Source organism: Loa loa (assembly GCF_000183805.2).
Source record: "Loa loa unplaced genomic scaffold supercont3.49, whole genome shotgun sequence".
NCBI lineage: Eukaryota > Metazoa > Nematoda > Chromadorea > Rhabditida > Onchocercidae > Loa > Loa loa.
This window is the reverse complement of record NW_018108229.1, coordinates 232789-246664: the sequence shown is the minus strand read 5'-3', so window position 1 is coordinate 246664 and position 13876 is coordinate 232789. Positions and strand designations below refer to the sequence as shown.

The 13876-nt window shown below is 35.2% G+C and overlaps 2 protein-coding genes across 2 annotated transcripts; one reads left to right on the top strand and one right to left on the bottom strand.

Annotated features, from left to right (window-relative positions):
* Nucleotides 1-3965: 3965 nt before the first annotated feature.
* Nucleotides 3966-6125, bottom strand: LOAG_07851 (hypothetical protein). The gene is made up of 7 exons (XM_020447548.1): nucleotides 5943-6125; nucleotides 5653-5779; nucleotides 5438-5540; nucleotides 5159-5311; nucleotides 4899-5050; nucleotides 4392-4508; nucleotides 3966-4278 (listed from the first exon to the last, which is right to left on the bottom strand). The coding sequence occupies exons 1-7, from the start codon at nucleotides 6101-6103 to the stop codon at nucleotides 4165-4167; spliced, it is 927 nt and encodes a 308-aa protein (XP_020302233.1). The 5' UTR covers nucleotides 6104-6125; the 3' UTR covers nucleotides 3966-4164.
* A 1141-nt stretch (nucleotides 6126-7266) lies between these two features.
* On the top strand, nucleotides 7267-10237 carry LOAG_07850 (oxidoreductase). Its single transcript, XM_003143383.2, has 7 exons — nucleotides 7267-7527; nucleotides 7872-8002; nucleotides 8182-8294; nucleotides 8459-8628; nucleotides 8768-8857; nucleotides 8955-9041; nucleotides 9655-10237. The coding sequence occupies exons 1-7, from the start codon at nucleotides 7327-7329 to the stop codon at nucleotides 9751-9753; spliced, it is 891 nt and encodes a 296-aa protein (XP_003143431.1). The 5' UTR covers nucleotides 7267-7326; the 3' UTR covers nucleotides 9754-10237.
* Nucleotides 10238-13876: the final 3639 nt, after the last annotated feature.

Genomic DNA, 13876 nt, shown 5'->3' with positions numbered 1-13876 from the left:
TCAAGTGCATGTAAACCGGTCTTTCAAGTCACTGTCAGAAGCGGACATTGACAAGCGAGCTGGAACATCACGGATCAGTGAGGATAGTCACTAGTGCCTGGTCATAAATTTTTCTAGTTTAATCATCAAAGAAAAAGATCTCAAAAACAATTAAAAATTCATGGGAATCAAAAAAAATTGACAAGACTGAATATGAAATGCCTACATCACTTTCCCTTGATGGAGTTTCTTGCTGTTCCTGGAATTCGAATGGGCATTTGGAAAATAAGCTACTAGAATTTGGTGCTTCATGCAGTAATACTTTTACAGGATAATTTGATATTATTCAACAAAAGACATTGGACTATGTGCAACTCCTGATAGTGTGTTATTTGCCTGGCTCCGTTTATCTACCCTCCATTAGAACCTCACTCTCCTGTACGTCTTAATTCTGATATCAGAAACCCCCAGACCATGTTTTGGTTCTACTTAACTTTTGGCCCTCCATATCATTTCCTGAACAGTTGGCTTCACTTACTCCTGTATGAAAAAAAAAGAAAAGAAAAATAAATATAAGGAAAAAGGACTCCAGAGAAAGTTGAATTTACACGGCTGGTCGTACGTCTGAGTAAAAATACGTTATAACACATCTTGGCAATGAATCCAACCACAGTTGTTATACTGATGCCATTAGCGACGTCATACTTACACAACACGATGCTAAACAGTTCACTTTCCATCGCTCATTTTTCATTGCCGTTAGTTGATGATCTCTTCAACGACTCATAAATTTCATCAGCATGAATCTGTTAAATTATCCCACTACAGAGTATCTCCTAATCAGTTATATATATTTCATGTGCTGTTACTTGGTCTGAACAAATACGTCATCGTGACCAAATAGTCTTTCTATCAAGTGTTTCCATAATTATTTCTTCTGTAAGAAACGATAAAGAAGATAATAGGAGAGATGCATACGAGGATGAATGATCCTACGATTTTGAACCATCTTTGAGCACTCTTTTCAGGCTGAGATGAAGGTAACATGTGATGTGAATATTGAAGTTCTAGTTCTTTAGAATTTTCAACGGAGGTTTCATTTCTAGCAGCGTTAATGAGAAATTAGCCAACGCAAAGGAAGAGACTTTAATATTTTATAAATGGCAGAAACTGATAAAACACTGCTACTTAACAGGAAGACGAGTGGTGAAAATTACCTTACTGGCTCTCAGATTATAAAATATTAGTTCTCTTGACTAAATTCAAGAACCTAAGCGGCAATATTCCAAGAATCCCGGGTTCGCGAATTACTTCGGATTCATGTCGACTAAAAACTTGACTAAACGAAGCAACCTTTTATATGCAAGCAATCTTTGATATGAAAACGAGCTGGAATTTTTTCATCAACACGGATCTTGGAATATAACATTGATTTGCTACTACAGATCGAGTTCCTCTTTGCCGTAAAAATTCTAATTTTTTTCGTCCAAAAGTTGCAGCGTTTTGAATCTTATTCCAGTAGAATACATTTAAAATATCCAACAATTTGGTCATATTAATTTTACCAAAAGATACTCCGGAAAACAATGTTATTTAAAACCATTTGGCTAACCCAACTTCTATATTTTGCACAAATTTTGGAATACGTAACATGTTACAACTTTTGAATGAATCAAAGCAGCCCGAAAAGAATTATCGATATCCTTTAAGCATCATAGCAAATTTGTGCAAGGTGAAACAATTAGTACCGCATTTACCAGTAAGTAGGATCAAGTCATTAACTATCGAATATGAGTAAGAAAGATAAACCTCTTGTATTCTGCAAAATAATTTGGTCGATAAGTCAACAAATCATTACTTCGATAATTCCGGTCATAAAAGTAAACGGGTTTTCCACAAAATGACTCATGAAGGATTTATTAGTAAGGAGTTAAGATAAATGTTGATAAATTTGGGTACCACTTATAAGTTACATTACTTCTTAAGAGAAAATAAGAAGCCTGACACATCAAATGCATTTTTTTGTAAACCACTTTACTATACATAGTGACCTAGATTTCATCGTCTCTGAATCTAGTTTTCAACCAAAACAAAAAAGCGACGTTAACCCTATTTCCCGAAAACTCATGCATTTCCGCTAATATTCAGAAGCGAACATGCTGCTCAATGATGACATGTTAGGAGCACAGATTTATGATGTGAGATACTAATATTGGAGCCAATAAGTACCCTCACAAGAGACGACTTGCGACTGGTATTACTTGTAGATAGGTCTTTGAAATTCTACACAACACGTTTTATATTATTAACGTAAAACAGCTGCTTGCTTAACAGTGTTTTGTTTCTCAGGATAAATCTCAAAATATTCCTTCTCAAAGAACACTAGAGAATATATCGTAATAAGCAAGCGTAATTAATAGTGAAAGTTCCAACAAGCTGGCATCTCCTACACCTCGTCAGTGTTGAAACCACTAGCACTTTGATACCAATATTAGTATTATTATTGTCATCGCTGTTAATTACTGTTTTGTACATTTAGTCTCCTCAGGCACAAATAAAACTAATTCTAAGAAGTCAGACATTTAGCAAATCTGACATGTGGTTAGCGAAAAGAGGTTTCTATAATTACAAAAAAACCCAACAAAATCATCGTATTTGGTTACACATTAGGAAACCAGACTAGCGATAAACAACTGAAATGCATCGCTGGTGAAAGTAGGACGATTCACTCTGAAATAAAGTGCCTGCCATATTCCTGCACATCAGTAGCTGTACTACATCAGATTTTGGCACGACAGTCGCAACAACCTTCAGACATTCACTACGACAATAAAAATAATGGGAACTAGTAACAATGGAACTAATAAAATCTGTACATCGGGAAGGATGTTGTTAGAAATTAAAATATCGTTGCAAGCAAAAGTGCAAAACTTCTAAGGGGCCGATAATATGATATCAGGAAGACAGGATCAAGCGCACAGAATAGAGCAAAGTTGAAAGACCGCACTCATTTTCAAAGTTGGATGACAGCTGGACTGTACGCACCAGTTAAGTGAAGAATGTAGTTATATAGCATATGTGACTGAAGACTGTTATATAGCATATGTGATTGAAGGTATAAAACATTGCCTCGGTCATGCACAAGGAAATTAAATTTAACAAAAGAAAAGAAAATACTAACCCTGAATTGATTTTCTACTCGTAAATCCACAAAACAATCAAAAATTCATGCAACATGTGCAGACCATAACACAACAGCCGTCATGTCACTAATTTCTCTAATATTTCTGATTTCACAAATTCCCCTACTTCATACTTATTCCTTTAGCCTCCTAAAAGTTACCCATCCAAGTTCTGTGAATCCATATCTAATATGATTTAAGAGACTCGATCAATTTCTTCTTAAAAAAAATTCTTACTGAAGGAATTTCCAGTTTTTCTTATCCGTTCCTACCCATAAACTTCATTGTCAATCTCGATTACCACCTCCAAACAGATCGCCACAATCTTATATCGTGTTTGCCTTTTCTGTTGTGATTCTTTCCCAATCCACAGCTTTTTAAAACTGAGTATATAATATTCTATTCAAACACCTGATCTTTTAAAAACAATCGGTATGATAATCCTCCACAACACATAACCCAGCTTTAAGTACCACTCCCAGTGCATGGTTCGCTTGAAAATGAGGTACAAATGTTTAGATGTAGAGTTAAAATCCAGTGATAAAAACCAAGAAAACCGTCAAGTACAGATATATCCCAATTGTAGTAGACGGTAAACCACAACACCAAATGAAACCTTTCGTACTACATATGCTCCTTTCTACCCGTATGTCTTTGGACGCAAATGAATATACGACCAGAAGAAAAAAACATGACATAATAACGTTGGAGTGAACTTAACTATAAAAGCTATATATGAGGGTGGAACGCGGGAAATCTTTCTCTTATAACCAAGAATACGTTATTAAAAAACAAAAGGAATGACAGCTTTCGAGAACACTTCCTTACTCAAATATTCTGTACACGATAAGTGGAACACTTGAAACAACACATAAAACAAACATATACTCACAAAACAGTCTTGCATATGTTGTCACCAAACCCCGGGAATTTTATTTTAGTTCCAGTGGATGATACTTGCCAAATAAAACAGATAGGTAATATGTGTCGTGAGCAGTATAATTCACTGTGGAGGTGTACATGGTGTACAGGGAGGCACGTCTGGAGCTTCCTCGATATGAGATGTATCAATAGGCTCAATATTATTCGGAAATTGACAATTATTAACCGACCAAACCTAAAAGTAATGAGAAAATAACCACTACAAGGAAAATATACCTAGAAGATTCATAAAAGTAACAATTAGCATGGATTTCAATCCGTTCAGAATCCATTAAAAAGAAATGATACCCGTGGAAGTCGACTAACAACGGCGTTGTATAGCGATGAGTTCCCATCCTGGTCAAGGGCCATATCACAGCTTTCGTCCATGTTACTTTCAATACAATCAGGCTGTTCTATAGAATTCTGGAAATTTTTCCTGTCGGAAAAACAAAACAAGAAATCCAACTGCACTGGTGTTGAAATAGTAATAATAGCCTTATCATTTCTTTACAGTGAATTCTTTGTTAGTTATAAGCCAGATGACCAAAGCCAGCAGTGATAATGTTTGGGAATCTCAATTCAACTATTTTCATTAACAATGACCGCTACTTGGCTGTTTTTTAATGAAATATGAAACTTGGTCGTTACCAGAACTTTATCACCCAATATATGAACTTCCTCTTCTCTGTGTTACTTTGAAGCTAGGTGAGTTAAAAAAAAAAATTATAATCAGTTTGCCAAGCATATAACTGCTGAGTTTGATTTTCGCACATACTGTGTGGCTGAAATATGCATAGACAGCAGTAAACTAACTTGTATGGCGTAGTTAAACGGAAGAGCTCCACCAAAAGGATTCATATTCTGACCTTGTACAGGAGCAGATGAGCCCAATGGAGCAGAAGCAAGCTGCTGTGTGATGCCCAAAATCCCCATATCATCGACAGTTATAATGCACCAAATGGACTCTAAAGCAGCCAATAATAAGTGAAACATCGCTAAAATGATTCAAAAATAGCAAATTGCTTTTACTTTGGAAATTATTCAACACTTGCATGTTGTGATGAAATGTTTACCGCCAAATGGAATTCCGGAATTGGTATTCAGCTGCCACCTGCTCTGGTATATCCCCTTCTCCATAGGGCTAACCATTTCAATGCTGACGTTAACTTCCTTTCCTGGAGCTAAAGGCTGAATCCAGGATCTGGTAGTATCCGACAATTTATCACCTGCAACAAGTAGGTATTCTCACAGTTTCTTCCTAGAATTAAAACGACAATTTAGACCCTTCTTTATGCAATCAAGTAAGAATCCTCTATGGAAAAGCTTGCTATGGAATTCAACAGGATTCTAACCTTCCATATAGCACAAAAAACAACCATTAGGCCACCATTCATTTCCGGAATTGCGTACTCGCCAAGTTTTTGTAAAACGTGTAGAAGGTGGAATGCTTTCACCCTGAAAATCGGTTTATGAAAGGTAAACTTTGCGTAGTAAAAGGCAAATATGGGGAAAAAATCAATGTGAGATTAATGAAAAAGACATGTAACTCCAGATTTACTAAACATACCTCGCCTATTGTGACATCTTGCACGAACTGCATTGAAGGTAGTTGCGTTACATACTCAGGAGGTGGTGAACCTGTACCGTTTGCACTACCATAATCGTAGTAAGCTCCTAGAGCTGCTTGTAAATTCCTAAATTGTTTAAAGTCCAACAAAAGTTCTACCACTTGCAGAAAAAAGTTGTATAGTATTTTTAAAGTGAAAAAATATAGCTTAATACAATCTAGATTTTAACTATACGATAAATTTATCGCCACTGTTGAAAAAGTGCCTGAAAAAGGTTAGTCCTACCTACCAGCTATTCATATCAAGGAAAAAAGCGCATGCTTCTGCTGAGAGACTGTGATTGTCGCCAAGAACTTGTTGAAACTGTTTTATGAGCACTTCACGATCGTTGGTTGCCATGCATGAAAGAGCCTGCGACAATGAGCCATTTACATCGCCGTCGATATCCATCTTAATAAACACACAACTGAAAAATAAGACAGTCTACTTGCCTAATAATCGATGCCAACACTCTATGTGATGCGAAAGGAACTTCATATATTTGTTACAAAACAATAATTGAAATTAACACAAGCTTTTTATCCCGCGGAAGTTCTACTCTCATTTGCTACTTACGAGAAAAAGCGAACGGAAAATACTTTATAAATTCATAAAATGTGAACTGGTTTTGCAACCGGATTTAAACAAAAAGTAATGGGAAAATGAACTAGCAGTGTTGGATGAAAACTGACTCCGACGAATTTACCACACTAATATAACAAACCTTCCAGTATCCAAACTAGCAAAATAAAAGTGAAATAAACAAATCCTGTGCGAAATATTAAATGGACAAGTAATAAGAAATCGTTTTTCTGGAGAAATCTTGGGAAGAAACAGTGATGAAAGAGTTTCTGATCGAGCAAGCATTGTGCCAGAACTGCCTAATGATGAGTATAAAAAGTGGTATGGAGACGTAATATATCTGTACATTCAGTAAAATCGTAGAGGACAATCCATGTGAAAACTCTTCGGTGAGATTAGAAAGCAATCAAAGCCGCATGCTGCAGGAGAAGTTATTACTTCCATGTCCCAATAAACTGGAAACCTTGTCTTCAAACCCCCCTTAAACACCAACGCCACCGAAGAAACCTCATCACGCAGGAACGCTTTTCACGAATTTCAAAACAGCTACTAGTTAATGTCGAAGTTTGCACTAGAGCTCGGCCGAACCACCCAGTGTGCAACTCAGTGGTGGCGAGTAAGGCGGTTTGGGACGGGGCTGCGCGCTTTTCCTTACCTTGTCATTCTTCTGTGGCGTGACACTTACCAAGTTTTATGACAATGGGTTAGTGACGTTGTGTTACCACTGAATCGGTTTTTCGAAGAGTTCGTTTATTTTGAGTTTTGTGAAATTGGAAAATTTTAGTAATTTTTACATAATATCAAACTGTCTGTGCCAGTTTCACTGCAGTCTAACTTGTGAGATAGTAAAAATTGGTTAAAAACCTCTTTTGTTCTCCATTCTCACAGTGATTGGTTTTACACGGCTTCCGATTGCGCCACTAACGAGAGTACTGCCCCAAATGTCCGGACAGTTTCGGTATTCTTTGCTAGTGAAACTCCAGAAATAATGCAGAAAAAGAACGCAAGAAAACGACCAAAGGCATATATCACCTGCTTAAAGAAGATTCGTGATGACTTTTACAAACTGTGTTGGTGGTACTGCTAAACTGAACACTGGCTTCTCAATACCTATGGTTGGTCTTGGCACCTACAAAATTGTTGGTCAGGATACGATCACCATAGCTGTTGATGCTGCTTTGAAAGCTGGTTACCGGTTGTTCGATACAGCCAAGTATTATGTGAATGAACCAGAGCTGGGCGTTGCCCTCCAAGTAGGATTTTTTCTTCGTTCCACACTTTTTGTAATTTACTTCGCTCTACATTTCACTTTGTTTCAGTCTGTAATTGTCAGGAAATATTTTTAATGTTTCGAGTAATAGCACACGAAGCACTGTTTACGGTGCTAAAGGTGAATTATTTTTATTGCGATTCCGAAACGTATTATCTTGTTGATTTAGAATAAGGAGGTAGGCAAGCGAGCTATCCTAATATAACTTCCTGTTGCACAATTTCTCAAAATTTGCACCTTTATTATGGCTAACATTTGAAACTTTAGGTCCTTTTCTGCTTTTTCAGTTCCATTCGCTGCAGCAAAAAAAAAAATGCATGAATTTAGGAACTGCTTCCAAAATACAACTTGAAGAGAGAAGAAGTTTTCATCACTACAAAATTCTTCCTAGCCGAAACAAATAATGCCGAGCACGCAAGAAAAATGCTAGATGAATCATTAAGGGATCTTCGAACAGAGTAATTTTTTAGAAATTTCTTCACCTTTGCAGTTAAGAAAGAGCTATTTAACACAAAGACAAAAAAGAGAAATGTGTGAAATTCTTACAAATTAACCCAGTGGCAGCGTCCGGTTGAAAATGATGTTTTGACACTTAAATGCGATATGTATATTTCATTCGTATGAAAATGTTGTTCAGGTACCTTGATTTAGTCCTTATACATTATCCGAAAGCTGATATAAGTAAAAATGATGATCCACGAAATCAAGAAAATCGTAAGGACGCTTACTTGGAACTCGAAAAACTGAAAGGTAGTCATTTTGATATGTAGTAAGTTGAGACATAAGCAAATGCGATTGTCATTGAAATCCAGATTTCAATTTAGTATGACAGGATTTTTTTTTCACTTAGTTTACGACAAACTGAAAATGCCCATGTTCTTTCCATTTTTTGGACGGTTGATAGTGTATTTCAGATGAACACAAAATACGATCAATAGGTGTTTCAAACTACGAAGTTAAGCATATCAAGGAGATTCGAAATTTCGGGCAAATGATGCCTGCTGTAAACCAGGTCGAGTTTCACCCTCATTTCACCCGCAATGAGTTAAGAGATTATTGCAAAAGCGAGGGGATATTTTTCCAGGTTAGTTTAAAGTAAATTCTCAAATTTCAAAGCAATCGTATTTTAAAAAAAGATGACTTTTCAAGACAACTGATACAGGCCTTTCCATTAACCGCTTTACCGTTTCGCGTGTTTCCGAAAATAACTTTTTTAATTTCAGGCTTATTCGTCACTGGCTAGGAATCATCCTGATCTTATGTGTGATTCCACAGTTGTTGAAATAGCAAAAATACATAACTCAACACCTCAGGTTGGTGTTTAAAGTATTCATAATAAATTTTGTTGGAAGTTTTAAGAGAAGTGTTAAGTTTTTTGAGCGATTATATATTAGAAATATATTGTTTCAGCTCGTTGTATTAGCTTGGGCACTGAGTCTTGGTATTGGTATTATACCGAAGTCAGCTAATCCAGAACGAGTGATTGACAACTTTAAGGTATAACTTTTAGATATTTTCATGTAAAGAAGTGGGGGCTGGACAGTTGGTTAGCTTTATACACCGAGCTTTTTTTCGTAAGATAGAGAACAAGGTCTTCCATGATTTTGGTGATCGGTTATTGGGTCAAAGGAATGTATAAGATGAAGAAGTACTTTATCTCTAGTTCATATCGATTGTCGGTTAAAATGGACGACTTTGTGTTTATCTAAAGCAAGATCACTTCTTTCCTATTTACATTTGTTGTTAAGAATATTTGCAAGTTGGCGAGTAAAGTCAGTTTTTTTTTTTTTTATGATCCGTTTTACTTATACTCCGATTTTGAATTTCGTAAATAGAGTACTATAGCATCCTCTATAATGCTACATAATCGCTTCATACGGCTTTAATATCCGGAACGAATTTGTTTTTCTAAGTACAGTTTGAACTCATGCAACACTAACATTTGCAGATGTTCTTGCATAGCGCGTAAGAAATTATCGAAAGATACGTAAGGCTAAAAGTTTACAAAAGTTCACACTTGCTTCTGCTTTCGTCATGAAAACAGCCTTCATAGTTGGATGAACGATTCTGGACATTTTTTTTGAAATATAAGTAATGGTTAACTTTTAAGGTAGTTGATATGAAGTTGACAAAGGAAGAAATTGAAAGGATCACAGAACTGAATCGGAATAAGAATTATATAAGATGTGATGGCTGGAATGTGGATTGATTTGTTTTCACATTACATTTCACTTCACGTTGGTCTTTTTTTAATGATCTTGAGAACTGTTTTATATCTCTCCAAATTATTTTTCTTTTTTTTATGAAAAAAGTGGCTGTGCTATATATGAGAGAAGTAATAAAGTCGTGGATCAGCTCTTTCTTTAGCATCTGTTCATTTTCATAGTCAAGTATTGAAATTCATGTTACTCCTCTGCATTGAAAGATGCTGAACTTTTTGTTTTTGGTTGTCTTCTTGCAGCAGAACTGTCTGCTTTTGTAAACTGGTTAGTTTAGGCCAGGTATTACTATTTTTAACCATGTTTATTTACTTAAAAAGCACTCAGTTTCGGAAATCGTTTCCCAGCAGTTTCTCTTTCTATGTTTCGATTGCAGACACGTGAGGTCGACAACTTCTACTATTATGTTAAACTGTTTTCGAATTATTAAATTTACTTTGGTATTCCAGATTTCATCTGCGCAGTAAATCGCTCTTACACCTAAGTATTGAAAAACGTTCTGTTTAAAAGAAACATCATTCAAAAAAGATGGAGGGCTGGGTGGTTGAAATGATGTAATGGCTACCGTTTGAAAAAGTTTCTCCTACCTCCTCTCCCCCACCCCACTTATGGAAATAAGACTTGTTGTACTGTCAGTTTGTAAGGATCAGAAAGCAAGAACAGAGAAAGGTGAGCGAGGAATGTCCGCAACTTTCTCTTTTAAACGACATGTGCAACGCGACTCAGAGTAATACTGTAGTAATACCAAAAACATTTTGAAGCAAGAAAGCACGAGCAGTTTTTGCGATGAAGCAAAGATTGTATTCATAAAACGTCAACGTTCCTGGCTATTCGCAAAATCCTTTCTGTCCTCCGATGTGATCATAATAAAGCACTGCGTCTAAAGAAGTTCAACTATCAGCAATAGTTATGGAATAAAAAAAAAACGCGCAGCTTGGAAAGGCTAAAGATCTGATTTGCAAGGAAGAAGGAAATTTTCGCTTATTCAATGATTTGTCAGTTTGTTTTTTAACTACTTTTGCTTTTCAAATAAATCGGGTTGGAAACTATTATTTATCACTAACTAGTTTAAGGGTGTTAGTCTTTAACATTAATATCAAGATCATAGTTCCTAATACTGCTAGTAAAAATTCTCATCGCATTTTGTTGAGGTTATTCTCGATGATCACAATATGTTCAACGAAGACTGATATTTTTTCGCATAAGGTTTAACTTGCTGGATTGTTCCAATCACATTTTTATGTACATTTGGCGAGAAAACATAAGGCAGACATATACATACCTTTTAACGGAATTACATTTATTTGTTGGCAGAGTGATATCTATAGTAATATTATAACTGTTATAACTTCTTTTCTTGTTATTTAGAGATAAATAGGACAGTTTTGGACAAATATCATATTTTAGATTTTTATTAGCTAAAAATGTTTATTCTCCGACATAAACAGCTTAGAGATGGTTAAAGAAGGTAATAGAAGGTGAGATTTAAAAAAGATAGGGTGACAGGCAACACGATGTATTAGAAGAGTTCGGGAAAAATCTGGTCGTGGCATACCTTTAATAGATTCTATCATATTGTGTTCATGTTTGATCTCTTCAGAAGCTTGGATTAATCGGATTAAATTAAAAGATTCTGTCATGTTATTTAACTTTTGTAAAGGACAGTTTCATTGCCAAGTTTTGCTATACAAGAATTGCGGCTAGATGTTTTTAGAATATGAGTGATATGGTTCAAATGATTACTCTTCTTTTAATTGAAAATTGGAAAAGGAAATAAAACTATAGATTTTCTACAGCAATCCTTTATCAAACTCCCTTTATCAAAAAAGTGGTTTTTCTGAAATGGGGAGTTGCAGTTGATGTATATGAAACAGCGCAAAGGATGTACACGTGAGTGGTATAGTGCCTTCAAATTAATGGAAATTCTCAGAAGTTTTCAAGCAGCATTACAAACTATTAGCGAAGTAACACCGAGTAGTCAGAGTGGTCAGAAATTTGAAAATAATTTAACAGTTGACGCTGTTGTTCCTTTTTGAGAAGTAGTTAAATGGGGTATCCAATGTAAGATCGGATAACCATTGTCACAAGAGGAACTGATTTCAATGAATAAATAAAGATTCAAGACGAAGTGGTCGGCATTTTTTCAAGCACAAAGAATGAAGTAACTGGGAACCTTAATGCTGCTAAATCCAGTTCGAAATATAGTTCATTTATGGATTATAAGTTTCAGAATCAATCTTCTTGACGTTCTTTTTACTCAGACTGCTTTTGAATCACTCACTTTAATGGTGTCCGGAATATTCCATTACCTTTCTTCTTTTTTTTGAAAAAAAAGGCCAGTTATGCATTTATTTCACTTTATGATTCTTAAAAATTCTGGAAATATTTGCGTGATTTTCACTAAAAAGTTTCAAAGTGATTGAATATGAATCTGATGATATTTGATATCTACAGTATCTGATATCCATCCGAAGGTTTGATAGTTATTTCCCTTAAAATAATGAAAAAAAGAAGCAATAATAATTACTAATAGGAAATCCTGAAAAACGCATATAGCAGAGCACCACGCATAATCGCCTAAAAAAATATCTTCTCGCTACATCACACTGCTGGAAACTAACTTATTTGATAGTTCCGTTCATGCCTATAAATTTATGTTCCGTAACAAAAATTCGCTACATAAAATGAGATTCATAATGAATTACAGTGTCACAAAGTATTTTCAAAATGTAATTCAGCTAGTTGAACAAAGAAATGAACAGAGACACAAGTGATCACAATTTCCATATTTCAGAAGCATATTCCAATTCTTGCTAAGTGCAACCAAAAAAAAAAAAAACGAAAACGCTTATAAGGCCCTAAAATGAAACCTAAATACTATGCACGTTACATGAATTATCCTTCATGTGTAGTAATTATCTGTGTCCAGAAAATCGTTGCTTGTTATCAAAAACGTATACTGATATGCTTGGAAATCTTTTTTTTAGACAAGGATAATTTATCTGGAAATGGGATAAATCTACGCAGTAGCCACATCAATTCAAAATTATCAGCGCAGTAATTGTGTTGATGGTACTTGAAATGCTGAGGTATTGACTTGAAATTGATGTGGCTACTGCGCAGATTCATTTTATTTTCAGATAAATTATCAGTATGGCCAAAAAAAAAAAACGATAGAACGTTTTTCAAAATTTTAATAATATTATTTAGTTAGCTGATATAAAGTCAAGTACAGTTAATTATCCATATATAAGCTATAATAATAAGCATAAGAAAATGTTACTGCTATACATGAAATGTGTATTTCTTTTCACATTATTTTGCTCAATAGGAGAAAGCCTAAAAATTTTTAAGCTTGAATTATAATATGCAACACTGAAATGAATTCTGTAGTTTGCGACATTCCGATAAACTGCTTTCAGTTTATCATTTTTATACCGAGTATCACCGAGTTCGGAGGTTCATTTGATCTTTACTACCTCTTTCTGAAAAATATTTTTCATCTGTTTAACAAAATACTGATCAGCTTTTGGAATATGACGTTATCCTTCAGTAAAAAAATCTTTGGTTGTAACACGTACCTGGGTGTCGATTTTAGAGCTTCCGTTTTAACATATTTGCTTCAGTAAATTAAACTCCCTTTAAATAAAATTATGTTTTTCATATTTGACCAGTTCTACTATTCTTTCTCTTCCTCTCTGATTTCAACACGAACAAACAAAGCTTCTGGATGGAGCCTAGTCTTGATTTCTCCCAAAAATTTGATAATGGGAAAAAAAGCTTTTCGTTAAGCAACACATCTCTCGATTCCATTCAGCAGCATGATATGATCTAGATCAAGCCCTAATTCGTTTCCTCAACTTTCGACGAGTTCATTTTTATGCCATCACCATCAATCACTTTCTTGTCTTAAACATATTCAGACTCAACGAATGGCGGAAGAAACAGATCAAAAATCTGAAGTTGAGATGATGGAACATTCTTGTTAGAAGGTTCTTGTTAGAACAATCTCGGCAAATTCCTCCAGTGTTTATTACAACTCTGTTTTTCTTGAACCGCCCCCCAACCTCTTATGATCAGTTGCTTCCACTTTTTTCTTTTTTTCACAACACG